The 26,358-nt window shown below is 56.6% G+C and overlaps 17 protein-coding genes across 17 annotated transcripts; 11 read left to right on the top strand and 6 right to left on the bottom strand.

The window, feature by feature from the left end:
* Positions 1-34: 34 nt before the first annotated feature.
* On the top strand, positions 35-1,576 carry Malapachy_3807 (initiator trna phosphoribosyl transferase; the record flags this gene model as incomplete). The annotated part of the gene is made up of 3 exons (XM_018138266.1): positions 35-136; positions 169-223; positions 252-1,576. 3 exons carry the CDS (start codon positions 35-37, stop codon positions 1,574-1,576), a joined length of 1,482 nt encoding a protein of 493 aa, XP_017991587.1.
* Positions 1,577-1,624: 48 nt separating this feature from the next.
* Malapachy_3763 (tripeptidyl peptidase) lies at positions 1,625-3,475 on the bottom strand (the record flags this gene model as incomplete). Its single annotated transcript, XM_018138222.1, has 1 exon — positions 1,625-3,475. The coding sequence occupies one exon, from the start codon at positions 3,473-3,475 to the stop codon at positions 1,625-1,627; it is 1,851 nt and encodes a 616-aa protein (XP_017991909.1).
* Positions 3,476-3,879: 404 nt separating this feature from the next.
* On the bottom strand, positions 3,880-4,560 carry Malapachy_3767 (tripeptidyl peptidase; the record flags this gene model as incomplete). The annotated part of the gene is made up of 1 exon (XM_018138226.1): positions 3,880-4,560. The coding sequence occupies one exon, from the start codon at positions 4,558-4,560 to the stop codon at positions 3,880-3,882; it is 681 nt and encodes a 226-aa protein (XP_017991913.1).
* A 111-nt stretch (positions 4,561-4,671) lies between these two features.
* On the top strand, positions 4,672-5,210 carry Malapachy_3774 (rotamase-domain-containing protein; the record flags this gene model as incomplete). The annotated part of the gene is made up of 2 exons (XM_018138233.1): positions 4,672-5,021; positions 5,051-5,210. The coding sequence occupies 2 exons, from the start codon at positions 4,672-4,674 to the stop codon at positions 5,208-5,210; spliced, it is 510 nt and encodes a 169-aa protein (XP_017991868.1).
* Positions 5,211-5,508: 298 nt separating this feature from the next.
* Positions 5,509-7,029, top strand: Malapachy_3806 (hypothetical protein; the record flags this gene model as incomplete). The annotated part of the gene is made up of 1 exon (XM_018138265.1): positions 5,509-7,029. One exon carries the CDS (start codon positions 5,509-5,511, stop codon positions 7,027-7,029), a length of 1,521 nt encoding a protein of 506 aa, XP_017991586.1.
* Positions 7,030-7,334: 305 nt separating this feature from the next.
* Malapachy_3764 (copper amine oxidase) lies at positions 7,335-9,350 on the bottom strand (the record flags this gene model as incomplete). Its single annotated transcript, XM_018138223.1, has 1 exon — positions 7,335-9,350. One exon carries the CDS (start codon positions 9,348-9,350, stop codon positions 7,335-7,337), a length of 2,016 nt encoding a protein of 671 aa, XP_017991912.1.
* A 235-nt stretch (positions 9,351-9,585) lies between these two features.
* On the bottom strand, positions 9,586-11,436 carry Malapachy_3766 (sphingolipid c9-methyltransferase; the record flags this gene model as incomplete). Its single annotated transcript, XM_018138225.1, has 1 exon — positions 9,586-11,436. The coding sequence occupies one exon, from the start codon at positions 11,434-11,436 to the stop codon at positions 9,586-9,588; it is 1,851 nt and encodes a 616-aa protein (XP_017991914.1).
* Positions 11,437-11,571: 135 nt separating this feature from the next.
* On the top strand, positions 11,572-12,423 carry Malapachy_3810 (hypothetical protein; the record flags this gene model as incomplete). Its single annotated transcript, XM_018138269.1, has 1 exon — positions 11,572-12,423. One exon carries the CDS (start codon positions 11,572-11,574, stop codon positions 12,421-12,423), a length of 852 nt encoding a protein of 283 aa, XP_017992003.1.
* Positions 12,424-12,544: 121 nt separating this feature from the next.
* Malapachy_3787 (ras-related gtp-binding protein a-like protein) lies at positions 12,545-13,789 on the top strand (the record flags this gene model as incomplete). Its single annotated transcript, XM_018138246.1, has 4 exons — positions 12,545-12,909; positions 12,949-13,542; positions 13,568-13,683; positions 13,713-13,789. 4 exons carry the CDS (start codon positions 12,545-12,547, stop codon positions 13,787-13,789), a joined length of 1,152 nt encoding a protein of 383 aa, XP_017991599.1.
* Positions 13,790-13,962: 173 nt separating this feature from the next.
* On the top strand, positions 13,963-14,666 carry Malapachy_3786 (hypothetical protein; the record flags this gene model as incomplete). Its single annotated transcript, XM_018138245.1, has 3 exons — positions 13,963-14,407; positions 14,447-14,568; positions 14,601-14,666. 3 exons carry the CDS (start codon positions 13,963-13,965, stop codon positions 14,664-14,666), a joined length of 633 nt encoding a protein of 210 aa, XP_017991600.1.
* Positions 14,667-14,862: 196 nt separating this feature from the next.
* On the top strand, positions 14,863-15,618 carry Malapachy_3784 (pyridoxamine 5 -phosphate oxidase; the record flags this gene model as incomplete). The annotated part of the gene is made up of 1 exon (XM_018138243.1): positions 14,863-15,618. The coding sequence occupies one exon, from the start codon at positions 14,863-14,865 to the stop codon at positions 15,616-15,618; it is 756 nt and encodes a 251-aa protein (XP_017991826.1).
* On the bottom strand, positions 15,619-16,790 carry Malapachy_3797 (hypothetical protein; the record flags this gene model as incomplete). The annotated part of the gene is made up of 2 exons (XM_018138256.1): positions 15,619-16,691; positions 16,718-16,790. The coding sequence occupies 2 exons, from the start codon at positions 16,788-16,790 to the stop codon at positions 15,619-15,621; spliced, it is 1,146 nt and encodes a 381-aa protein (XP_017991619.1).
* Positions 16,791-16,840: 50 nt separating this feature from the next.
* Malapachy_3814 (hypothetical protein) lies at positions 16,841-17,485 on the top strand (the record flags this gene model as incomplete). Its single annotated transcript, XM_018138273.1, has 1 exon — positions 16,841-17,485. One exon carries the CDS (start codon positions 16,841-16,843, stop codon positions 17,483-17,485), a length of 645 nt encoding a protein of 214 aa, XP_017991958.1.
* A 131-nt stretch (positions 17,486-17,616) lies between these two features.
* Malapachy_3778 (p-loop containing nucleoside triphosphate hydrolase protein) lies at positions 17,617-18,770 on the top strand (the record flags this gene model as incomplete). Its single annotated transcript, XM_018138237.1, has 6 exons — positions 17,617-17,657; positions 17,689-17,800; positions 17,828-17,934; positions 17,968-18,592; positions 18,622-18,708; positions 18,741-18,770. 6 exons carry the CDS (start codon positions 17,617-17,619, stop codon positions 18,768-18,770), a joined length of 1,002 nt encoding a protein of 333 aa, XP_017991870.1.
* A 104-nt stretch (positions 18,771-18,874) lies between these two features.
* On the bottom strand, positions 18,875-23,227 carry Malapachy_3760 (kelch repeat-containing protein; the record flags this gene model as incomplete). The annotated part of the gene is made up of 1 exon (XM_018138219.1): positions 18,875-23,227. One exon carries the CDS (start codon positions 23,225-23,227, stop codon positions 18,875-18,877), a length of 4,353 nt encoding a protein of 1,450 aa, XP_017991908.1.
* A 272-nt stretch (positions 23,228-23,499) lies between these two features.
* Positions 23,500-24,103, top strand: Malapachy_3779 (hypothetical protein; the record flags this gene model as incomplete). Its single annotated transcript, XM_018138238.1, has 2 exons — positions 23,500-24,056; positions 24,082-24,103. The coding sequence occupies 2 exons, from the start codon at positions 23,500-23,502 to the stop codon at positions 24,101-24,103; spliced, it is 579 nt and encodes a 192-aa protein (XP_017991871.1).
* Positions 24,104-24,360: 257 nt separating this feature from the next.
* Positions 24,361-26,301, top strand: Malapachy_3805 (hypothetical protein; the record flags this gene model as incomplete). The annotated part of the gene is made up of 1 exon (XM_018138264.1): positions 24,361-26,301. The coding sequence occupies one exon, from the start codon at positions 24,361-24,363 to the stop codon at positions 26,299-26,301; it is 1,941 nt and encodes a 646-aa protein (XP_017991585.1).
* Between the last annotated feature and the right edge of the window lie 57 nt (positions 26,302-26,358).

The following is a 26,358-nucleotide window of genomic DNA, read 5'->3' as shown; positions in this document are numbered from 1 at the left end:
ACTCCACCTACGACTTGTTCTACGACTCTTTCGAATGCAGTCGATCGGCTCGGCCCAGGCAGAAGAACGTGCTGCCCTCAAAGTGCTTCGGCGTGAAACCAAAGATACATGGAGCCGACTTGCTAGCATTGCACATGTAGGTTTGCCTCCATGTCACTGACCATCTAGGATGCCTCCTACGTCGAAGAAGTGGCCAATGCATGTTACCCTTTGCCGCTGATAGGTACGTGAGCATGCCTCTCACGCAACAGCCAATCTTCGATGCGGTGCCTGGTACACAGATCCATCGTTGCTGAAAGGCACATCGTACTTCAAGTCCACGGATGGGCACATGCATCATTGGGATTTTAGTCTCAAGCGCGCCAATATGCATCTTCTTCCTCTCATCGAGCACACTCAAGATTTCACCGGGTGCATCCTAGTTGATTCCACGCGCCGCGGAAAACGATACCCAGACGCTCTGTCTAAAACAGTACCGATATGGTGCTGCGTCGTTAATCATGCCTCCCATCGTTTGCATGGATCACCCACAGAAGTGCCGCCGTTGCACGTCCCTAGCGATGCCGTATCGGAGAGCGAACGTGCGCAGATCGAGGCACGTATCCCTCAATGGGTCGATAAGCTGTGTGCATCAGATATTGCCGTCCCTCACTTGACCAAACCCCTTTGCCCTGTATTCGCTCATGCACCTGAGATACCTACGTTGCCCCATGCGACACAACACCATGTCGTGCTGGTCAGTGTATCCCCCCTTTCTGTTTCTGACTTTCACTGGCCCAGTGCCACCTATGTCCAAGGCGCAGGCGATGATCACGAAGCATGGGCAGAAGGCCTCACACCGGCCCTATACTGGCGGCACCGACGCACGCTATTGGATTCGAGCTTGACGCGCGAGGAACGTATAGAGATTATTGCTCATCTGGTGGCCGAGGAACGTGCCCAAGTTGGCAAAGTCGCTTGGCTTGAAGGCGAATGTCATGTCACCCGAATCCAAGAGACCCCTCTATATATCCAAGCGGTGCCTACGAGTCATACTTTTTCCAAGGACGAACGAGAAGCGTATGCCCTTATTGTTCATGCTGCGAAGCCTCCATCAGAGGGATCAGGCATTTTAGGACTGGGGCTAGAGCCGTCTAAACGTGGATTGCATGCGTTCACGCAAGCATTGCCACACGTCGTCGATATGATCACGGACACGCTTTGGCGCGAAGCACAGCGCCCATCACCTCGTGGCATCTTAGTGTGCTGCACAGATGGCAGCCAACTCAGTGGTGCCTTGGCCGTTGCTGTGCTGGCAGCCTCTTTTGACGAGCACCGCCACTTGATTGGCGTAGGACAGGCCGCCGCAGATGCCCAAGCAGCCATGACAGCACATCGCACACGTCTTTCCAAAGATGCCACCCAGCGCCGTTTGCAGTGGCTCACAGGCTCTGTGAGCACGGCTTCCCCGAGCCGTTCGCATCTGCAACGTGTCAATGCCTTTCTCATCGGACCCTTACGTCAAGTGCGTGTTTGGCCCTCTACGAACGCAGCAGAGGCAGATACCCCGCCCAACCCCTCTTTGTTGACATCGTAGGTACAGTAAAAACGAAGGTAGATTTCTCGCTACGATATACCATGTACTTTACAGCTTCATCACCGCCTGGACCAATTCTGGGAAGTACGGCGTACCCCAGCCAGTCACCGGATCCCAGCCCTTCTGCGCCTCGAAGCCTGTCATACCACCACAGCCCTCGGCAGAACCACTTTCCACGTCATGGAAGCCCGACGTGGTTCCTAATTGCTTATAAATGAGTGGGTTCAGGAAACCTAGCGATGGCTTGCCTGCTGCCAAACGTGCATCGTTCAGAAGGGCCACAATCGAAGAGAACAGCGGTGTCGACGCACTGGTACCTGAAATCAACTCAAACTTGCCATCCACGGAAATCACAAAACGCGAGCCCTGCGCCGAGACATCAGGGTAGGCGCGACCCAGCGGGTTGAACCAGCCATAATTCTTGTCGTGTTGGTACTCTGTGAGATACTTGTGCACAGCATGTTCCTGGTAGAATGGACGTGGGAAATAGTCCGAGAAGCCACCACCCGATGTAATGAATGTGTAGTTCGTCACTGTGACGACTTCTGGATCAAACTTGTACGTCGCACCCACCGATGTAATCCAAGGGCATGACGGAGGGAACGATGGCAAAAAGGTCTTGCGCTTGCGGCCATCGTTCGTCACACATGCATCGCCCTCATCGTAAGCACCAACACCATCATCACCGGACGCCACAAACACACTGGTACCACGCAGACCCAGAGCGGCAAACATGGTGCAGGCACGGCGTGCATACGGCGCAGGTACCGTTTGCTCATCATCACCGTACGAGATCGAAAGCACTTGCGGCAACTCCTCTTCCGACAGACTGAGCATGTGGTCCAGGAATAGGACATAAGGCTCATTGGTATTCTTTTTGGTAAAGCTGTCCTTATGGAACGGAGGCTTCGTGCCCGTCAAGTAGTACGTTGTGCGCATCGGCCAAGTCACACCTTCCACGGTTTGAACATCCAAGTTGGCTTCACCACCAGCCTTGGTACGGTTTTGTTCATTCTTTGCACCACCCAGCGTCACATAGTCAAATGTGGCCTTTCCTGCATAAGCCTCAGGGCGTTGTTTCTTCAAGAACTGGTCCAGGTCTTTGTAGTTCGCATTCTCTCCCAGGAAGCCGGCAATACCAATATGCGAGTCGGCCGATTGCACAGTGTAGTTCACTGTACCGTAAAACTCACGAAGGCAGAGCGATGTCACTTGCGAAACATTGCATGAGGCAGGCACGCCAGGAGGGTTCAACATCATGCCGGCCTTCTCTTTCTGGACACCAAAGTCCGGGTCTGGCAGCTCCACAGCCTTGTCCACAATACGAGCCATGCTGCGATGGGCCTTGGTGCTTGGGAAGTAGGTCGTGCTGCCACCAACAAAGTCCACATGCTTCTCCATGTCACGAGGCACAGCATACTTGGTCGTGCGAATGGACGTCTCACCCGTATCGCGACGCTCGAACATGTTGAAAACTGCGCCGCCCAGCAGCTCGCTGGCCTCAGCCACGGTGGTCGTAAAGTACATCATATCACCGGCTGCGTTGTAGGTAATGTCTTCTTCGGCAATGCCATATTTCATGAGCCATCGAAGTACGCGGTTCTTTGTCTTGTCGGACGGGCGGAGGAGGTCCAGGACTTCATCGCGAGAAAGATGCTGAAGGTACTCATCGCTGTCAGGGTCGCTGGTTAGCATGAGCTTGTTGATGACGCGCTCGTTGGCCTTGGAGCGAAGCGCGATGCTCAGCGGGACCATTTCGTTAGGATCAGCCGCAGCGCGACGCACCCAGCCGCGAGGGACGTGTACATCTTCAAGAGTCACAAACTGCGACGACGCGAGAACAGGCGATGTAGCAGCGGCCAGCAGCGCCAGCAGCTTGACCCAGTGGCCTACCAACATAGTACAAAAGAATACGGGGTAGCCTTGTGCTGAGCCTCGGTGTCTATATATGGGAGCTCTATCTGCCCTATCTGGGGTAATCTGCGTGGCTGCACCGCGCTCTTCCAAATTAATCAAAACTTTTCATATCTAGGAAATTCAGCCTGTGGCCGGCCTACTTTTAAAGGGGCTCGCCTCCACATCTCTGGCGCGCATATTCGTTTGCATAGATATCCCATCATGCGTGCGTCTCCCAAGCCCCTTTTTTGGCGGACGAATAGAGGGGGGTGTCACACCACAATCGGGGCCGTTTCCGGTGCGCATTTCTGATGCACATGCCATGGGCAGGGTAGCGCCTCTCATGATCCCCACCCGTTTGTAGGTCGCCATCGTACTGAAATTCATTTGTTCATCTACCGGAGTCCTTACAAGTTGGAGGTCGCTTCCAAAAGCGCAGGGAAGTTTGGCGTACCCCAACCAGTCACCGGATCCCAGCCCTGCTGTGCTTCGAAGCCCGTCATACCGCCACAGCCCTCGGCAGAACCACTTTCCACGTCATGGAAAGCATTCGTACCAAGGCGTTTATAGATCAATGGGTTCAAGAAGCCCAAGGCTGGCTTGCCCTTGGCGAAGCTGGCATCGTTAAGCAGCGCTACCATGGAAGCGAAGAGCGGGGTAGAAGCACTAGTGCCTGATACCAGCTTGAATTCGCCGTCAATAGCAATCACGTAGCGTGAGCCCTGGGCAGACACATCAGGGTAAGCACGACCGAGCGGATTGAACCAGCGATCATCCTTATCGTGCTGGTACTCCGCAAGGTACTTGTGCACAGCATGTTCCTGGTAGAATGGACGTGGGGAATGGTAGGAAAAGCCACTACCCGATGTAATGAATGTGTAGTTCGTCACTGTGACGACTTCTGAATCAAACTTGTACGTCGCACCCACCGATGTGACCCATGGGCATGTGGCAGGGAAATTGGGAAGGAACGTCTTGCGCTTGCGGGCGTCATAGGAGACACAGTCCGCGCTCTCTGCACCGCCGACACCTTGGTCACCCGTGCACAGAAACGCGCGCCAACCTTTAAATGAGCTTGCAGGCTGCATGCATGAAACCCCTCCACCTTGCTTCCCCCACCTTACGTGATCATGCACGAGGTGCGTATGTCGACAGGAGTAGGACGTGGCAACATAGGCCACGTCCTCGCTTTGAAGAACATGTCGTCTGCATGGGAGGTTCGATTTAGCAACTCGCGCAAGCTTCCATACTTCTACAATCCCCAAACACACGAGTCGATGTGGGAGCTGCCGGAGGGTATCTCGGAAGAGCAGGCACGCAAACTGCCTGGCGGTCATTTGCTAGGTGAGGCGTCGCAAAGCGGGCCAGCACATGTGCGTGCAAGCCACTTGCTTGTGAAGCACAATCAGAGCCGACGACCGAGCAGCTGGCGTGAGAAGACCATCACACGTTCCAAAGAGGAGGCTATTGCGCAGCTGAAAGCGTACCAGCAACAACTGGGCGAGCACCCATCTGTGCAGGCGTTTGGTGAACTGGCGCAGCAGTTTTCGTACGTATGACCATTGGCTAACCATACAGTGACTGTTCTTCTGCTCGTTCTGGAGGTGATCTGGGCAGCTTTGGCCGGGGTCAGATGCAACGTCCGTTCGAAGAGGCGGCGTTCGCTCTCCCCGTGGGTGCTATGAGCGATATTGTCGAGACAGACAGTGGTGTGCACTTGATCCTTCGTACTGCGTAAATAGTATGGACCTATCCTCTCAATCTCATCATGTATAGGCTCCCATGACGTCCATTCTGTATAGTATACTTGGCCTGAACGCAGCGAGCATTGGGCGGCTTAACTTCAGCGTCGCCCCTCAGGGAAAGCGCCTGTTGCCGTCAGACATTTCTCCGCTCCAATGCCTGACGGTCAAATCACGTGACATCATTTCGATATACCAATGACACTTGCATAAAAATGTAAAGTCCAACGGGCTCCACGGGTCTGCTTGAGTCGCTTCTGCTCTTTACCGATCTCGCGACATTGGGCTGGCGTTATGACGACAGCCTCTTCCGTGCCTCCGCCTACCGTGAGGCATGAATCCAATGCCACTGTGACGATGGGCTATAGTGCTGTGAGCTTTGTGCCCACGGAGCACGTGCAAACCGCTGTGAGCGACTATGGTGACCATATTGTCATTGACACGATCATTCCCCCCAGTCGCTATCTGCCCCCGACCCTGTCTGTGGCAAAGCTAGCAGGACAAATCCAAGAGGACCTCGTGCATGAGCTGGAGCGTCTTGGTCTTGGTATGGGTTCTCGTATTGCTTCTGTGGCACATCCTCGCAGCAAAGAAGCTGAGGCGGAGCAGTTCATTCGTGGTCCAGGCGGACAGCTTTTGGATCCGGCCCTGCTTCCGCAAAACTCGGAGCACTTTGCACGCGCACGTTTGGGTGTGCGTAGTCTTCGTGGTGAACCACTTTTGACGTACTTCCCGACCCCGAAGGGCGCAGAGCCTACCAAGGTCAATGGCAGTGTGACGACTTGCCCCTGTGTTTGCTGCCGCAGTGGATGTACAGGCGCTGACCCTGCTACAGGCCGTTTGCCTCTGCTGCCAGAAATGATGGCTAAAGACCAGTACGGTAATGTTCTTGTGGACGTGCCAGGTGGTTCCGCCTTCACGGAGTCGACACCTACAGCTACGGCTGTGCCCCCGGCCGCCACAGCTGCTGCGGGCAGCAAGGCGGCCACGCTCGGTAAGCCATTTGATGAGGCCAAGCGTTCCCAGGTGCAGCCGACATCTAGCGTGACGCCTGTGCCTGTCGCCGTGCCCACGCCAGCTGACCAGGCTGCGACGCCAGCTGCTGCTGCTGTCTCTAGCAGGACGCCACAAGCACCTCAGACTATGCCATCCTCACGTCCTGCCAACCACTTGCATACGGCGAAGTCTATGGGCGATCTGCTGATGGCATCGTCGTCGGAGGTCCCACCGCTCCCCAAAGATGCTGCACCTTCTGTGCCCAACAAGACGTCTCGCCTTACGGTGCGTGCCTCCCCGCTTATGGCCTCCTCCAAGTCAACAGGAAATACATCTGTATCTACGCGTCACACGGAGTTGCCCTCGACAAAGCAGCCCACGACGCGGGCAGAAAAGGGTATGAGCGTATTTGCACCACTGCAAGTCTCCAACGAATTTGAGGAGGCGTTGACACTACACGATCTCTCTTCGCTTTCTCTCTCGCCTGATATGGGTCGTCGTACACCGCCACTTTCGAGTCCGTCGTCGATTGGCTCTACACCTCGCATACCTGACGCGCGTCGTGCGGATGGCTCGCCCCCAGAGAGTCTCCTGCCTGACCCCTCTGTGACGCCGATTGCGGCCCGCTACAGCCGATCGGCCTCAAACCTGCGTCAGAAGGCACGTGAGCAGGAACTGCCGCCGCTGCCGCCACTGCCGAAGGACTTGTCGTCTCCGACGCTGAGCAGCGTGCAAGACACCATGCCTGTATCGCGTGTGCGTATTGTGCCGAATCCGTCTCCTTTGATGCCGTCGAATTCCTTTGGCTTTGCTGGCTGAAGATCGGCACATGTATATTATGTGATTTGCCCACTGCTGTTATGATTCGCACGTCTGTATCTACCCCTCTTTCCTAATGATGCACGGATATGGGCGTGGTAGAGGTGCTCTTCTTGCCTTAGAGCGTGGGTATGCATGCCCGTCCTTCTCTTTTCGACTATGTCCGCATACAGAATCTGCTTGCCACTGCTTTCTTCATTCATAGACCCTATAGTGTCAACGCTACGATCTTGATTTTCATACTTGATCATTACGGTCTTATCGTGCTCATATCTTCTCTATCAAAAGCAAAGGTTTATACATTCTTACATTTTACAGCATGTGCCTTTCTTCGCAGCATTGGCCTTGCTGTCTTCGTAGGAGACACTCTGGTTGAACGCCTGCTTGCTGGGCGGCACATCCAAGGTAGGATTGTACTCAAAGAACCCATTGGGCTTGATAAGCACACGAGCCGTCTCCGCTGGCATTACAGGGAAGTCTTCTGGACGTGGGTTGTGAGTGAATCCATACGTATGCCAAATCACAATGTCCTCGTTCTCCACAGGATCCTTGCGGTTGACATAGCGGCGCAGGCCATCGTCGCCAATGGACTGACTCGTAAACTTGCCTGCGGGGTAAAGCTCATCGTCCTTGTACTTCGTGACCCAAATAGGATCCGTGCAGTAGTTGGACCGACGCGCATGCCACGAATTCTCATCGGCAAGCAGCATCTGTGAGGCAATGGGCACGAGTTTGAAGCCCACCGGCTGCAGTGTGGTGGGGTTGATTTTGTTTGAATTGATGATTTTGAACACACGGTTCTTGCTCACATCAATCTGCTCCGTGCCTGACACTGTGACGGTGCGCGTTTCCGTCGTGTACCCAATACCGTACGGGTTTGTATCCTTGTCCAGGGGCATCGGCACGCTATCCACCACCTGGAGCGAATTGTCATGACCGTCGATCATTGGGTCAATGCGCAGGTTGAAAATGTGCTGATGGTACGGTGCCAATACGCCTGGTGCCACACGTGTACCGTAGGCGCATGGATCTTTGTTGTCTGGATCGATAGGCGTTGTGCTCAGAATGCCAGTGGCCAGCGTTTCAAACATGATTTCACCGCTTTGATCAAAGATAAAGTAAAATGCATACTCATAGTTCGCCACAGTGATGATCATTTGCAGCTGCAGCTGACGGCGACGTACAACAACAGCTTTTCCTGTCACTGTGTTGGTATGCTTCCATTGGATGCCTGCATCTACTTCGTGAATGCAAATGACGTTGGGCATCTTCATGGCTTTGCCGTCGGAACCCAGTAGGTAACCGTCTAGGTACTTGATCACACCAAGACAATCACATCCGAGGCCGAGATTGTTGGCGGCATTGCCTGCTCCGATGTTGCCCAAGTCAAAGGCCGATTTTCGGTTGAGCGGCTTGCGTGGGTCACCATACGGCACAAACATCTCCGCCAAGGCCATGCGATAAATAACCTCGCGGTTGTCAAAGCAAATATCATGCAGCACAAATCCTTCACGCCAGTTGAAGCTTACGCGGAAGCGCCACTTTTCCCATTCAATCAGCTGGCCCTGCACGTTGAAGCTCGGGCCCTCGGGCTGTACTACACGCAGTGGCTTGACACTCTCGCGCATCTTTTGCGACTGAAGTTCATGCACGTATTCAGGCTCGACAGGTCGGCTGTACTTGTACCCGCCATTCTTCACGGATTTGCTGATCGTGTCTACCTCTAGGTTCAGATGGACCACTTTCGATACGACGCGCTGCTCTAGATCGACAATCACCATAAAGTCCAGTGGGAAAGCGTACGGGTTGGACTCAGGCTCGCATGTCTCCGGGTTCAGCATGTACATGAACACCTGCGAGCTTCGCGGAGTTTCGTGTTCATCCTCACGACCGTAATCCCATGGCTCAGCAAAGACGAGGTCCATGGGAATGTCGAGACGTTTCGCTTCGGCCTGGACGAGTTCAGAAGTGAGTGTGACCTCTCGCGCAATGTCCACTTCTGCTAGGACGAGCGGCGGTTGGTGCACGCGCGAGAGTTCCTTGAAACCGACAATGGCGCCTTGACCGAGATCTACCACCGCTTCAAAGTTGCGCGGCGTGTGCACAATACCAAAGTAGATCGTGATACGACGCGCAGGGGGCTGCCTAGGCTTTCCCTGACGTTCCGCGCGAAGGTACGGTAGTAGCTCGCTTTTCGGCGGCTCATAGACCGAGCCAGCGTACCAAAAAATGTTGACATCAGGGTCAAAGCGCTGCTTGATAAACTCTACAGCAGCTTCCAGTTCCTCAGGGAGTGCGGGGTCCAAAGGGTGCGGTGACATCTTGGCTTGTCAATCTCATCCTCATCTCTGCCCGTCTTTTATCTCGTTCGTTATCAGACACGTACGCTCTAGGGGTGCCAAGTTGTCTACCCGCCGGCCAGATAAGATATGAAGTCATCATTGATCGATGTGTGGAGAGATTAGGTAAAGAAGTCTCTCGCCTGCTTGCATTTGTATGCCTATCGCCGAGTGGAGGAAAGGCCCTACATCGATCTACGACAACAGCCATGGCCGATTACTTGTACACACTCACGTACTTCTTGCCCGGGTACGGACGAGGAAGCAGGTTTCCATGCGACTCCACACCCTCAATACGGTGCGTAGCGTTAAGGTTCTTTGTCACCGTGATCTGGAACAGACTCGAGCCACCCTCGCGCGCAATAATCACCGAGCTGGCCAGGAAGAAGAGCCAGATGCGGTAGAGCTTGTCGCCATACTTGGCCTTCACCTTTGCCTCGTTCTTCTTCCAGTTCTTCAGCCAGCGGTCGATGGTGGCTGAGTAGTGGATACCCGCCACATCGCACGAACGCACCTCAAAGCCAGCACGCTCCAGCTGGCCAATCACCCAGTTGAGCGGGCACGACGCATCGGCACCAGGGAAGATGTACTTGTTCATGAACAGGCCCCAGATGAGGTCCCAGTACTGCCAGCGCGGACGCAGACCCGCGACCTGGAACACCATCACACCATCGTCGTCCAGCAAGTCGTACACGTTGCTCAAGAACTTGGCGTAGTGACGAATGCCCACATGCTCGGCCATCTCCAGCGAGACAATCTTGTTGTAGTGACCAGGGTTCACAGGAATATCACGGTAGTCCATGCACAGAATACGCGCCTGGTCCTGCGAAATGCCGTTCTTCGCGAGACGCTCGTTACCGAATTCCGCCTGGTTCTGCGCCAGCGTCACACCCGTCACATCCGCACCATAGTTCTTCGCGGCAAACGTAGCAAGCGTGCCCCAGCCACAGCCAATGTCTAGCACACGGTCTCCCGGCTTGAGTGCGAGCTTCGAGCAGACAAGGTTCAGTTTGTTGTCCTGCAACTCCTCCAACGTCTCTTCGCGGTTCGGGTCCGAAATAATACCGGTCGTGTACACCATCTGTGGGCCCAGGAACCACTCGTGGAAGTCGTTGCCTCGGTCGTAGTTGTCACGAATTTGCTCTTCATCCTGACGCGAGCTGTGCAGCAGCACATCCGGCAGCATCTTGAAGAGCACATAGCGGAACAGCTCGGGCGTGAAGTGCATCGCAGCCCAGTCCCAGCGGTACTCCAACACATCCAGCATCTCGCCCTTGACCTCGATCTTGCCGTCAAAGTAAGCGTCCCAGAAGATCTGCATAGGGATCTTGTTGTAGCCATTGTACTTGCGGCGCAGATCAGGGTCCTTGATGTCCAAGTAGTCTTCGATCGGACGGTTCGGCAGCTTGACCTTTTCGTTGATACGAGGGCCGTACATACTCATCACCGTCCAGTAGGCAATGGCCACAGGCACACCGCACAGGGCGACTAGGAACATGTACGACGTCCATCCGAACCAGCTTGGCTTCACAAACGGAATCAAACGCAAGAGCACAGCCGGCGCGAAAAAGATCAACAGCGCGAGATGCACATTGCTAAAGCTACCGTTGCCCTCGGCGGGTAGTACGGCGTTCTTGATCGTCGGGTAGTTGGTCAGACGCACCTTACCACCCGGTGCCATGTTGGCGGCGGGGGCCGATGCCGATGCCGATGCCGACGACGACGAAAGGTTCATACCTGTCGGTTCTGAGGCCATGGTCGACAAGGGACGTGCCGTTGGCTCCTCGGCCCTCTTCTCACTCTGCAAGGCATCCGACGTAGGCAGCACATTGTTTGTCGGCGCCATATCCGGACCAGAAGGCGCCGACGATGCCGCCGCGGTCGCCACCGCGGTTGGGGCAGGGGCCTTGTCAGCAAGCTTCGCAGGCTCTTCCACGGGCGTCGCATGCGACTCTGCCGCCAGGCCCGCAGCTGCACCCTGGCTCTTCAACGGGGCTAGGGTGCCTGACGAGACCTGCGCGCCGTCTTTCACGCTCCACGATTCAACTGGCGTACTAGATGTCGCCATTGTGGTACACTGCGAAACCGTGCGTGAGCCTCGTGCCGGGTCCCTGCCAGCGTGCCCGTGCATCACGCAGGCCACTGCACGGGTGTTACGGCCGAATGGATCTGGATCCACCTCCACCTCTTCGACTCCGACGCAATGCCTGCGCTGTTCTGGGGGCAAGCGCACGGACCTGTGCTGACGTTGGTGTTTGGGGCAGCAGCTGTCCAGTATGCGGCGCTAGCGCGTATTGAGTGCTTTTATGAGTCTGAAAAGTATGCTGGTACCTATTTAACATGGGACGCAGCACGTCAGGCACGTGTGTGCAAAGACTACGAAGCCTTCAATTTGCCATTGGCGTACGTCGCGCAATGGCTGCAAGCTCTCCGTTTGGCTACGGAGCCCCGTTCGGATCCTGATCCTTTGTTGCCGTGGTGGCATACGCACTGTTCTGAAGAAGAGAATGCCCTGTTGGCTGACTTGCTGGAGCGTGGTATTCTCCAAGACAATGGCGAACTTCATCCATCTACGCCTGCTACCTACCTAATCTCCGCGCTCGCCTCGAAGGCCGAAGTATCTCTGGCGCATGAGCGACTGCATGCATTGTACTATCTATCGCCACGCTACCGTGCCATTGTGCAAGACCAATGGGAAGCCATGCCACGTGCCATTGCCTCTGCCGTGCAGTACGACTTGCAAATGCGGGGGTACAAGGCGTCGGTATGGCAAGACGAACTTGGGGCCTACTTGGGCGTCCGAATTCCCACGACATCGCGCCGAGACGACCCTAGCAACGAATTCGGCAACAAAAGCGCCAGCACCTGTGCTGACATCCGACGTGTGTTGCTGCAACAGATTCCCCAATGCTGGCGTGACGATGTCGGTGTCGACGAATCTACGTTGTACCTCTCTCAAGAATACATAGACCAAGCTAAGCAGGCCCTTATGCCGCCGCCGCCAGCGCCACGGCCAGCCAAGGCGTCCCAAGTGCGGCGTGGGCGTAAGCGGTAGCGCCCGCGGCGCTGTTTTCTTCCCCTTGTAGAGTAGTCCTCTTATCAGCCACGTGGCTTTTTCTCCACGCCGCTCGTAGGCGAGGGCCCACTGACAGGCCTCTTCCTGCCGTTGTCCGACGATGAAACGCAAGGTACGGGCTGCGCAGCTGTCGACGCTAACGCAGCAGATTTTATTGATGGGCAAGTCCGGTACGGGCAAGACCTCTATGCGGTCTTTTATATTCTCGTCGTATCGTTCGGAAGACACCAAACGACTGGGCAGTACAATTGAAGTCGAACACTCGCATGTACGCTTTCCTGGCAACCTTGTTTTAAATCTATGGGATTGCGGTGGTCAGAAATCGTATATGGATAGTTATATGAACGCTCAACGCAACCAGGTGTTCAGTGCCGTGGGTGCACTTATCTACGTCGTGGATGTGGTGAGCACGGAAGATGAGAATGATGACACACATGAATGGGAATCGGATCTACGCTATTTCAGGTATGTATGTGGTTCGCACTGGCTCGTCTTACGTGACAGGGATTGTGTCTCTGCCCTTAACACTCACTCGCCTGATGCGGAGGTATTCTGTTTGCTGCATAAGATGGATTTGATTGAGCCGTCACGTCGTAAAGAGCTGTACATGAGCCGCGTGCAGGACTTGCGCAAAAAAATCCGGGAGGTACTGAAGGAACATGCTTCGTCGCCCAATGCTCGTGATAGCATGCATCTACACTGCTATGCTACCAGTATTTGGGACGCTACACTATACAAGGCATGGTCCAACATTGTGCATACGATTGTGCCTGAAGTCCAGCGCTTTGAGACGCACCTTGCGAGCTTGGCCGATATGTGCTCTGCGACAGAGATTGTCCTTTTTGAAAAGGCAACGTTTCTCATGATGTCTCGTTTTTCACGGCTCCAACGGGAAACCCAGAATGAAGACATGGACAATCATGATACCTATACTGTCAAGATGCAGGACAAAAACGATACTGAAAAGGTTCTATTAGCGGGCCTCACAGGCTCTTTGGTCACCGATTCCTCACCTGCTACTAAGAAGGGTGTTACTTTGAGTGATGATCGATTCGAACGTATCAGTGAACTCGTAAAGCATTTCAAGATTTCATGCTTGTACGTACTAGCTTTCTAACATCAGGGAATCACAATACCAGGTGCAGGCATTGGAGCTACGTACTTCGACCTTTATGGCCTACATGGATGCCTTGACGTCAAGTACCTACATACTTGTAATTGTGTCTGATCCACGAATCCGTATGTATCATCACACTAACCGTGTACAGAGATGAGCGCTGTTAAAAGCAACGTGGAATTGTGTCGCCAACAGCTGGACCGCACACCCCCGAGTCCGCAGCCATAGCCTGTGTTCTGCCTGCTCGACGACTGTCCCTCGCCTGGCCTGTTCATACCCGATCCGAATCCCCTAGTAGGTCATGATATCATCAAAAATATATTCCTTTTAGGCCCCTCCCTCCACGTCCCTCTATGCACCCAGCGTCGCTCGTTGATTCTGCAGCGCGACAACGTTGGGCCATGCAAGCCGTATCGTTGCTTTCTCGCGCAGGCCGTGGCCTCCCTGTGCCTATCTATGCCAGACCTATGTTTGTGGCGGCTGTGCAGAGACGTTCGGCTCATTTTGATTCGAATGCGTTCGTGCAGCGCCTTCAAGACGCGGGCATTACACGTGAACAAGCCGATGTGCTTGTCACGGCCATGTCCGATGTGATCAACGAGAGCATTGAGAACTTTGCGCGCGGTCTTGTGCGACGTGATGAAGCGGAACGTGTCAACTATACTCAGAAGGTCGACTTTGCCAAGCTAAAGTCGGAGATTCAGCTGCTGGAACGCAGTGACTTTGTGCTGATGAAGTCGGAAAATGAGCGACTCATGGCGGATGTCGAAAAGCTGAAGCAGCGTCTTCGAGAGGAAATTGCACGTACTACGGCGGGTGTGCGTCTTGATCTGAATCTGGAGAAAGGTATGTGATCGAACACGACCGTGCGAGCTAACCCTTTAGGCCGAATCCGTGACGAGTCCTCCGTGCACTCGCTCAAGATCAAGGAGGTGGATACGCGGATCGAGTCGGAGATTGCAGGTATCCGTACGAGTATCCAAAGTGCTAAATTCAATGTGCTACAGGTATGTATGAGAAGCGCCACCTAACGATGCAGTACCTTGTTGGTGTGGCTACCGGTGCGGGAGCCTTGCTACTGGCCTATTTGCGCATGTTCCGCTAAGGTAGCATATTGCTCCATAGCAGTCGTATGTATGTATAGAATTCACTGGCGTTTGCCTCCTTCCTTGTTTGTCGGTCGTCGACATTGCGAGCGTCCATATGGGCGGCGCCTTGGTCAAGTGTAGGTGTGTGACATCCCCCTGATGGGCGGAGCATAGCGGCCGGCCGGGGTATTTGTCCCTCCCCCCCTGTTCGCCATGTTGGTCACACCTGCTGGTACGAAGATCACCAGTCATAATCAGTACGTCACAGACGGTATGGAGGCATCCGAACTGGAGCCGACGCCGATGGCCATGTTCCAGAAATGGTTCCAGCATGCCCTGGAGGTAGGCGTACCTCAGCCGGAAGCTATGACGTTATCTACGACGTCGCTCCCCCAGGCACCCGCGCCTGCCTCGTCGTCTTCCATGCAAGACAAGACCAAATGGAGTGTATCCAAGCCGCGGCCTAGTGCTCGTACCGTTCTCCTGAAAGGGGCTGATGACCGTGGCTTTTACTTCTACAGTAACTATACATCTCGCAAAGGCGATGAGCTTGCTGCGAATCCATGGTGCTCTTTGTCCTTCTACTGGCCGACACTGCACCGGTCTGTGCGTGTGCTTGGACGGGCCGAACGTGTCCCGAAAGACGTTTCGCAGGCGTACTTTGATTCGCGACCCATCGGCAGCCGTATCGGTGCCTGGGCAAGTCCTCAAAGCCAAGTGATTCCCTCGCGGGAGGCCTTGGAGAATCTCGTGGCGGCATGTGAGCGTGAATTCAAGCATCCTACTGAAGAAAGCAAGGTACCTGTGCCCGACCACTGGGGTGGCTATCTTGTCGTGCCTGACGAAATTGAGTTTTGGACGGGTCGTAACAATCGTCTACACGATCGATTCCGCTATGTTCGCGACCCGCACAGTGACTTGCCTCTAACAGATGCATCATCGTGGACGATTGAGCGGTTAGCGCCGTAACTATACACCGATTGCCTTGTGCAAGGCGTAACATACCGCGTCTTGCGCCGTTTCACCAGAGAGCGTCTCTAGCGCATGCCAGAACGTATATGCCTGACGCACGCCCAACCAGTGCAAGAAAGCACCGGCTAGGACACACACGTGGAAGATTTGGTGCGAGGCGCCAATGTAATCAAACGTGCGCGGGAACTTGGCCTCAGGGAAGTGGGCCACGTAGATCATAGCACCGATAATGTACACCGCGCCACTGTACATCACGTACTTGGCGCCTAGGACGTCTGCCACGAAATGCCAGCTTTTCGCGACATAGAGGCCATGGAGGAGCGGCAGAATCCCGCTAAGACCAAGCACGACAAACAAAAAGGCACGCAGGGCTTTGTACTTGGGCGAGGTGAAGTGCGGCTGTGTCACCACGTAAAACGTAAGCATGCCCCAGAAAAAGACCATGACCATGTAGATGGTACGCAGCATGCCATGGCAGTGGAAGCCAAAGTGCAAGGCAGGGACATTGCTGCCGACAATGAGGATCACAATCCCGGCATAGTCTAGACGGTTGTAGCTCTGTGCCACTTTGTGTGAATGGCAGGCCAGCGTATGGTAGGTCGCACTACAGCCCAAGCAGAGCATGGCGGAGAGCAAAAAGACCGTCATGGCCGCGAGGTCGCCATGACTCGGCTCTCGAAGTCGTTCAAGGCGGTTCATCCGCAATCCCAAATCGGAGAAGAGCTCTAGTGGATTGTGGGACGGAAACGATTCCATCGATAAGATGGGCCATGGCCCGGGGGGGAGCCATCCATGCACGTCGGCCAGCTGCAAGAGAAGGACGATGAAAGCGAGGACTGAGCCCCACAAATGCGTATGAATGTTCATAGTTTCATTGTGCCAGTAACACCACACGCTCTTCCAGCACTTGTAGAATGTGTCATGTACGTACAACTGCTTCAGCGTCGAAGTGGTCGTCCTTGGGTAATCGACTCCACTGGTCACCACGACTGTCTCGGAGGACGAGGCGATAGCCGCTGCTGCATCGCCTGGCCGACGGTACCCTGTCTGGACGTAGGGTCCATGCTTGGCTACGTGTAAGTGTTGTTGCACGTACCGTAGGCCGGCAATTCATCGTAATCTATCAGGTAGGGCGACCTTGCTGTCATAACCATCGATCGTGCGAACATTGGCCGCACGAACGAAGCACGGCCCTCCTGCGCGCTTGCCTTTCCTCCACATGCCCAGACGTCGTGCTCGTGTCATGGGCGGGGCCCCTGGCCCTGCGCTAGGGCTCCGCGTGCTTGTGAGCGTGCTGTGTTTGTGCTGGATCTGTGTGTATGCCAAGCAACCTAGCAGTGCCAAGGACGGCCATACTCTGCCTGGATCTTTGCGTGATGCCGAGCTACGGGATCGACTGTGGCAGAGTCAGTACCAACTCCGCTTTGGCAGTTTGCCATGGGATATGATGGATACCTCCCCCCCACCTTCTACCACGGAAGCATCCAGTGTGACGTTGATGCCTACGCCGCCTCCTCGTGGACGGCTTGCACGAATGGCAGACGGCGTCGTTGCTTTCTTCCTATGGCCGTGGCTTCAGTTGGCCCATGGCCTTCATCAAATCTTCGCAGCCTCATCCACATTTCTGTACCACTTATTCACGCCGGTACGCTACCTATACTATACCACCTACACGGTTCTTATCCGATGGCCATGGAAGGTTTGGCGGTCCTGGGCGCCGTTTCTTCTTCAGATCTACGGCGTCCTCGGTGTAGCCAGTCTGCTTGGCCTATTCATGGGCATGGTATGCCTTCATTCTCTGCGTCTGGAGCATTATATCTACGTATCGCGTGCACCGCGGGATGCGCGCGGTGCGCTTTCATAGTCTGTACCTATCCCTCAACACGCTTCCTTGTGGCCGGTGCGTCGGAATCACGTGCTATTCTCGCCGACGCTGGGGACGCAGGACGCGCCGCCGCGCGCTCGCTCCACGCGTGCGTGGGCGCTACCTTGAGCATGTCTGGAAGCAGTGCCACGCCTGGGTATCAGCTGCCATGGTATGTATTGTAGTGCATTCTCATGGTGCAGGGTCGAGAAGTACCGCCCGCGGTATCTACGCGATATGGTTGGGAATGCTGCGACGGTGGAGCGTTTGAAAGCCATTGAAGAGAATGGCAACTGCCCGCATCTGCTTGTATCGGTAGGTCGTGCTGACGCTGACAAGTAGGGATTGCCTGGTATCGGAAAAACGACCAGTGTACACTGCCTTGCGCATGCTTTGCTGGGCGATGCGTACAAGGAAGCCGTTTTGGAATTGAATGCCTCTGACGACCGGTATGTAAGGCATGCGTATGATCTTACGTGCAGCGGTATCGATGTGGTCCGGAACAAAATCAAGGTCTTTGCACAGAAAAAGGTGTCACTTCCGCCGGGGCGCCACAAGATTATTATTCTGGACGAGGCGGATAGTATGACGCCGGGTGCACAGCAAGCGTTGCGACGTACTATGGAGATTTACGCGTCGACGACGCGTTTTTGCTTTGCATGCAACCAGTCGAACAAAATCATCGAGCCGATCCAGAGTCGATGTGCCATCCTCCGATTTGGGCGCATCACGGACGAGGAGCTTCTTCGTCGGCTCGTGCAGATTTGCGAGGCGGAGAAGGTGCAGTACTCCGATGAAGGCCTCGCGGCGATTGTGTTCACCGCCGAGGGCGATATGCGGCAGGCCATCAACAATCTGCAGTCGACCTGGACAGGCATGGGCTATGTGAGCCCTGACAATGTGTTCAAAGTATGTGATCAGCCACATCCCTTGATCATCCAAGAGATTCTGACGCGGTGTCATACGGGCGACGTCGACGGCGCGCTGGACAAGTTGGACGATGTGTGGTCGCTAGGCTACTCGTCGCTGGACATTGTCACGACGTTGTTCCGTGTCGTGAAGACGATGGATACCTTGCCGGAGCCTGTCAAGCTTGACTTTATTCGCGTACGTTGTTGTATTCTTCTCACGCGCAGGAAATCGGATGGACACATATGCGCACTCTCGAAGGGGTCGGTACGCTGCTACAGCTGAGTGGCCTTGTGGCGCGCCTTGCGAAGTTGGTACGTATACGCTCGCTGACGCCGCTCTTCAGTCTATGCCGCCCTCGGCCTTTGCCTGGTAAATTGTATGCGAGATGGGATGGCATTGCATGAGGTAGAATCGCTATATATATATCCATAAATGTCAAGTCACAAAACCAACGACTCCTCTCAGGCGCGCGCAACGTTAGGGACTGCGATAGGACGAGGCGGACATCGCCCGCAGCTCAGCATTATCCTGACGCAGTTTGAGATGCTCGTCCTTCAATCGGCGAAGCATGTTCTCAGTGTTGCGCACAAATTGGACAGCTGTGAGGTAGTCGTTTTCCAGCTGCGACGTGCGCTGCTCGTGCGCCTCGGTCGCCTCCATCAGACGACGCTCGGCTTCCTCGGCACGTCGGCGCAGTGTCTCGATTTCCTGACGTGAGCCGATGCCTTGGCGGCGGTGGGATTCCCATTCCTGTCCAAGGCGATGCAGCTGGTCCTGTGCGCGCTGTAGATCCAACGCATTGCGTTCTGCAGCGCGCTTGTGGGATTCCAGCTCGCGCTGGAGCGCGGCTGTGCGGCGCGACTGCAGGAACTCGGGCTCGGCGAGCGTCTCGTCGTCTGGCACATCGACATGGTTCTCGTGGAGCAGTTGTCGCAGCGCCAAATTGCGGATCTGCGCCGCCTCGAGCTCGCGTGCATGATGCACGTCGTCGGCCCGCGACGTCTGTGATTGATCACGCAGCATGGCCAGCTCATGCAGTGCCTCGGAAAGTTGCTTGCGCTGCGTCGTGACTTCGGCGAACAGCTTGTTGTTCGTACGCTGCAGCTGGTTGCCACGCTCTGTCGCCTGCTGCAGCGCCGCCGCCATGTTGGTCAGCGAGGTACGCGATTCGTCGTGCAGCTGACGCAGCTGCTGCGCCTCGTCTTGCAGCGCCTGCAGATGCGAGGCATGCGATACATTCGTATCGCGCGTCGCATCGCCCGATGCATCATGCAGCCCCTGGCCAGCCTGCTGCATTGCCAAGAGCTGCGCCAGGCCGCCCGTCGCTGCCTCGCGATTCGCCTGCGCCTCGCGCTGCAAGTTGTTCACCATCGACTGCATGTCCATCAGGTCATGGGACTGCTGCTCGTACTGCTGCGTCATCGCATCGAGCTCGTTGGTCTTGGCCTGCAAGTCCCGACGCAGTTCCTGCACGAGCTGCGCCTGCGACTCGGTTTGGCGCTGGTGCTCACTGCGCTGCCGCTCGTACTCTGCGGCCCGCGCATGCGCCGCCGTCAAGGCCTCCTGCAGCTGTGCGAGCATCGCACGACTCGTATCGGCCGAGCGCGCGGACGTCGATACCTTGTCTTCCAGCGTATCGCGCTCGACTTGCTGCGCAGCCAGGCGCGAAGTCAGCGTCGAGATTTGTGCAGCATGATCCCGTAGCATGGCCTCCGTCTCGTACGAATGCTTCTGTAGCGCCGAATACTCTTCGTACACTTTCAACTGCGACTCTTCCGCGGCGAGGGCTCGCTTGGTTGTCTCCGCCAACCGATCCTCTGCCAACTGCCGCAAGCGCGACTCCAACTTGGTCTGATCAACGAGCATGGCGACTTTGCGCTCCACCTCGGCATGCTCGCGCGTCACGTTGCTCAATAGTTTCTCCAGCTGGAGGATGCGTTGGCGGTCCAGACGTGCGCGTTCATCCATATGCCCACTTTCGTTCGCTGCGAGTTTCGCACGGTAAAACGCAGCTTCTTGCAGGGCGGCGACACGCGCACGCTCCTGCGTCGCGACGCGCTTCTCTTCCACATGCACTTGCTTCGTAAGCTCCGAGCGAAGCGCTGTGATCTGCGTCTTAAGCGTCAAGAGACTCTTCACCTGCGCATCTTTCACACTGTTGTCCGCGCCTGTATCCCACTGCTCAATATCCAGCACCTCGTCAAATGTCGGCGCGCGTGCGGGTGGGACAAAGCCCTGCTTCACAGCCATAGAAAGCATGGACAGCAGCCACATTTCACGCTCACTGCTCTGCGCCTGCGTAGGGGCGGCCGTGTCATGCGACGAGCCGATACCATGGACGGCCGCTGACGGCGGCGCTGCACGATGGGCCGGCGTCGAGGTGCTGGGCGTAGGCAGCGACGCCATCGACGTGGACCGTGGCGGCAACGACGGCGGCTGTGGTGGTGGCGACTGCGTCGGTGCTGCCGCTGCAGAGACGCCTGTTGCCGCGGCTGCTGTTGCGGTTGCCGCCGCCGCTGGCGATTCACGGCCTGCCGCCGGCATGGCCGGCGTAGAGGCCGATGTGGGCAGCGGACGAATCTCCGCCTGCGCCGGCTCATTCGCAGCCTGCGGTGGGATGACCTCAATGCCCTGCTGCCCTGGCAGAATCATCTTAGTCGTCACCCCAGGCGTAGGTGTCGTGGGGGTCGTGGGCTGCGATGCCGAGGCGATCGGAGCGCCGAGCATGGCTGGCGGTGTGGGTGTGGGCACACGCTGAGAGTCGGACATGTACTCATTCCCATGCGCGGGCAGCGACTCGGTGGCCATAGGCGGCGACGCATACAACGCCGGCGCAGCGCCTGTCGTCATGGGCGGCGATGGTACGTCCACCGGGTCCGACGGCGCAGGCAGTTCCGGCTCCGTGCCCGTGGCCGGTGTCGTGGTTGCGGAGGTAGGCACGTCCGCTTCCGTAGGAGCCACAGGGGGGGCCGAGGTCTCTCGCGCCGACGTGGACGGCGCTGGCCCGTTGGGCATCGTGGACCATGGCTCGCCAGGAGACACAAGCTCCGGCTTGGGCTCGTGCGTGGTCGCAGCCGCAGTCGCAGCCGTAGCGGCCATCCCAGCCGCCGCAGCCCCTGCGCCTTCCGCCAGTGCCGCTTCGGTCGGCACGTCCTGCGGCAGGGCCGAGCCCGTGGGCGCCTCCGACGACGTGGGGGCTTTGCCAGTCGTGCCCTGCGACCGATCGGTCTTGACAGGGTACTTGATCTTGGCGGTGTCCAGCACATGCATGGCATTCGGCTCATCCTGCACGTCGCCCGAGAATGCTTCACCACCGATCACCAAGATCCGGTTCTGCACACTCACCATCGAATGACCTGACCGCCCAAATGGCGCAGGGCCCATATGCGCAAACATGAACCAGCGATGACTCGAGATCTTGAAACTAGCCAAGTCGCCGAGATCACTACCATCGACGCCACGGCCACCGAAGATGTACATAATATCGTCGACCATACACGCTGCATGACCTTCACGAGGGGCTGGGATGTAGCCAACACACTTGAGCTCCGTCCATGTGAGCGTCGCAAAGTCGAAGCACCATGTATCATTGTAATGGTACTGTCCATCGGTACCGCCAAAGATATACAGCCGATCCTTGTACGTGACCGAGGAATGGCCCGTACGACGCGGCGGCACTTGCGCTGTCGAAGGACGAATCAACTGCCAAACCGGCGTCTCTTTGAGACTGTTGAGGTCGAAGCGCCAGAGCTCGTTGAAGAATTCCTCGTCCAGCTGACCGCCGAAGACCAACAGATTCGAGCCAATAATCGACAAGGTATGCCCGTAGCGACCCACTGGACCGGGCGTGCCCTGCAATCCGCCTGCGGCTACACGCGTCCACTCCCGGTTGTTGAGGTTCAAGAGGTACAGCGCCTGGTCTTGCGGATCGTCCGGTCGGATCTTGGTATCACCACCCCATAGTATAAATACGTTGGATACAAGCACGGCTGCATGGCCTACACGAGGCAAGGGCGCATGACCCGACGTCTGAATGAGCGTCGCATTCAACGCAATGTCCATCTTAATGCCACTCGCCCGCTGGATCTGCACAGGCTCCACGCGCATGATGTACATGTCGTTCTTCACGCTATCGCGCACCAACCCACCGAAGATAAACACTTCCTGATTCGGTCCTGTGGCCTGATTCGTAGCATGGCCATAGCGAGGGAACGGCGGAGGGCTCAGCACCCCGGGCGGCGGCCGACGTGTTTCATCCAAGAAACGCGGCGGATTCATGGTAATCACCTTCTTGCTCCATGGATACACCACGTTGGGCTGTCGTGCACGGTCCGTCTTCGACGTGCCAGCCTGCCCCGGCGCCGACGTCATCGCAGGGGACGTGCCGTCCGTCGTCATGACCGGCGTGGGCGGAAGTGGGTTGGTCGTCGAGAGCCCAGCCGCGCCAGTGCTTACAGGCGCATGGATTTCGCTCTCGGTACCCATGCCTATCGACGCGTACTCGGGTGGATGAGATATAGGCCCATCCACCGTATGTGTCATGCCCTCCCGCGAGAGACGCGACGAGGCTCGTGGCTGCGATGAGTTGTGTTGTAGGGATCCTGATCGATGCAGACTCGACGTGCTCATATCACCAATAGACGTTCGCATCATCGGCGGTTCTTCCAGCGCCTGCGTCCCTTGTGAATCGCTCTCTGTGCGTGAGTGCGGTACAAACCTCGACACTAGGCCGGGAAGTCCATTATTGTTCGTTGTATCAGACTGAGAGTCCTGGTGTCCCTGCTTCTGCAATCGATCCTTCTCGGATCGTTTCTTCCCAAAGATGGCCATCGCCTAAAGACGCCTATGCCAAGCGTTCAATCAATGACGCGCACCTCGGGGGGTCCAGAGAGATGAGAAGCGGAGATGCACGCGGTGCGGCGCGAGCGGGCGTTTTGCTTACGTCCCTACCCCATGTCGCGCAACTGCAGGCTATGCAGGTGTGTGCATGTTTTGTCTACGGCGCAGCAAATCAATCATCTACAAAGCACACGTCCTCCACGTGATGCGCAGCGGCTTGGACGTGCTCGTGGTAGGCTGAGAGTGTTGCGACGCGATCAGCGATGTATGCGCTCGCGTGTGTATGGCTTCTGGTATGCGCCTGCTTGGTAGCCGCCAAGCATCCTGGCGCTCCTACGGCCACACACACCTCCTTGAGGGCGGCCACGCCGACTACCGTGCTGCAAGCACGCGCAGATGATGATACCCTTCAGGCCGGCGGCATAACCATCACAGAGCCTGCGCAAACCGCGCAGCAATCCTTTTACAAAATTGCACCGCATGAATCCATCACTTTCGGCTGGCAATTTACCTCGCTCACCAAGACACCGGCTCGCCTATTTGTCGCGGCGTCCTGCTCAGCTAACGGCAACACATACCCCATAGCCCCCTCGCCTAGCGGCATTCCCGGTGATGCTACGGCTGTGACGTGGTATCCCTACGGCTACCGCCTTGATGCGCAGGCGCACGGCCAGCCGGATCTTGTGGCGGCTACGTACCGCCTCATTGTTTACGACGAAAACGGACCTGACCATGTTCCTCGTGGTGGAGAATTCCAGGTAAACAACATGGCCCAATTTGCTCTCTATTTCCCCCAAGCCTATACCCCTCTCTCTGGTACGTATATACCACTCTAACCTCTCTAGATTGGTCCTGCAACTCTTGTAAAAATGGCGCATGGTTTGCGCCCGCCCCAGCGCTCCTAGGCACATGCGCGGCCCTGGCCTTCGCTGTGGTCGCGGGCCTGGTTTGTTTATAGTCACGTGATGTAAACGCGACCTTGTGTTAGTTGGCCGGGGCGGCAATAAAGTGTGTTGTTTTCGTGCGCAGGGCTTCCAGGCTCCGGCTTGCATCCTTTGCTGTCGCTTGTGCTAGCGACGTTGCGTGGCATTGGCTTTCCCCTCGTTCCGTTTCTCTTGTAGCCGATGATTTCAGCGGCGTCGCTCGAGGCACCTCCTGGAGCAGCACGCGATCCCTCGGCCTGGATGTGGGCGCCAACGATACCGCCGCCGCCAGGTGCGACTGCTACAACTCCCTACTGGGAGATGCCTATGCCCATGGCTGAGCGACCAGGCAGTGGGCAATCGCCATCGCGGTACATGATGTACCGCTCTGATGCGGAACATAACCTTCTCGCTCCCACCCTGATGGCGCAAGCGCCGCCGCATCCATCGGCCGCGGCCGCTCCTGCACCTGCTGCCATGTACCCATTCCCAATGGCCATGCATCCTGACCCTGCTGCTATGGCCCGTATGCCCCCCAATGCCATACCCAATGGCTACACTATGGTGCCCTTCACGGGCGCCTACCCCATGATGGATGCCCAGTCTCTTCCTATGATGATGCAGATGACCAATATCCCGCCGTATTCCCTCCCTAGCCAAGAGCGTCCGCCTGAGATGGACGCTCGTCACGATTCGTTCTCCGAAACATGGGGCTCCATTTCCTCTGACACGAGTCAAACAATGTCCACGGGTCGTGTCCCCAACATGGATGACCTTCTTGCTCTCTCACGGCAAGCGCAGCTGGACGGCGAAGGTGGCCCCAACGCCAATGTGTTTGTGTGCCCTCATTGCGAGAAGCGCTATGTGGGCAAGCATGCGCGCAGTATCTGGCGTCGTCATCTCCAAGACAAGCATGCAATCCCACTCAGTGTACAGCCACGCCGGACTCGCTGGGACCGCGATGCGAATCGCCCCCGCAACGCAGCGGAGCGCCGTGAGCGCATGCTGGAAAGCAAGCGTCGTTGGGCCCGCAAGAAGCGTGAACAGGAGCGCCGCGCTGCTGCGGCGGAGCGGGCCGCCGCGAACGGCTCTGAGCCTCCCGCGTCGGTCGCTTCGAAGGAGTCCACCCCGGCGCCGACCTCTATGTCAACCTCGTCGAGCACCAAACCTGTGTCGCCGTTGGTCACCAAGGTGGCGCCTACGCCGCCTCGCTCTGTACTTACTATGCGCGACCAGAACGTGCCAGTATCCTCTCGTTCTTCGATGGCCATGACCAAGTCGCCTGGCTTCTTGGACAACAAGTTGTATATGCCATCGTCCTTCCAATCTACGCCGCTGCGTGGCGGCAATGCACATGCGATACATGGCCATATGCCCAGCCCGAGCGACGCTCGGCATGCGCCTGACTCGGCTCGCCGCGGTCTGGCGCTGGCGCCCCCGTCGTCGCTGACCAAGCGTACGTCATCGGATCGTGCTGCCCTGGCTGCGTTTACCCGTATTGATCCTACCCCTCGCATGTCCTCGCATGGCCTCTCGCGCACAAATGAGATGCCGGCGAGCCCTACAGTGCGCTCGATGAAAGCTTCGCGCGAGTCGCGTGGCGATCAGTTCTCGAGCCCCCAGCATTTGAACCTCACACAGAGCCTTGGTCTTGCTCCCCATTCTGCGACCAAGGGACATGGTGGCTTCACGTCTATGTACCCCTCGAATGTGAACATGACGCCCATGGGCGCGTCAGGCACGCCCTTTGGCCGTATGCCGATGGGCCTTACACCGACGATTAGCGGGCTGCTGCGTGGCAGCGGTGCTGATATGACGGGCAGCGGTTTGCTAGGTGGTAGCGACTTGAGTGGCTACATGATGGGCCTTTCTGCCATGGAATCGCCTCGTATGCGTAGCGTGCGCCGGACGCCGCGGCGATCAGGCGTTTCCTTCCACTCTAGTTCCGAGCGAGATGACGATGATGATCTGGACCAGGATGGCGAGATGCGTATTATCTCGCCTTCTCTTCGGCAACGCGTGCGTGGCAATAAGCCTTCACCTCAAGATACACCGTCCAAGGTCGCACCACCGAAGCGTGTGTCCGCTTCGACTCCCCTGGGTCCCCGCCGCACTCCTGGTAGCGTGACGCGTTTGCGATGAAGCTTCCGTGCTCCATGTGTTCATGTAGTTTTTTTTTGTTTTTTTCTCTATAGTGTT

Source organism: Malassezia pachydermatis (genome assembly GCF_001278385.1).
Source record: "Malassezia pachydermatis strain CBS 1879 chromosome Unknown scaffold4, whole genome shotgun sequence".
NCBI lineage: Eukaryota > Fungi > Basidiomycota > Malasseziomycetes > Malasseziales > Malasseziaceae > Malassezia > Malassezia pachydermatis.
Note: the sequence above shows the minus strand (reverse complement) of the source record. Positions and strands in the feature narration are given on the sequence as shown.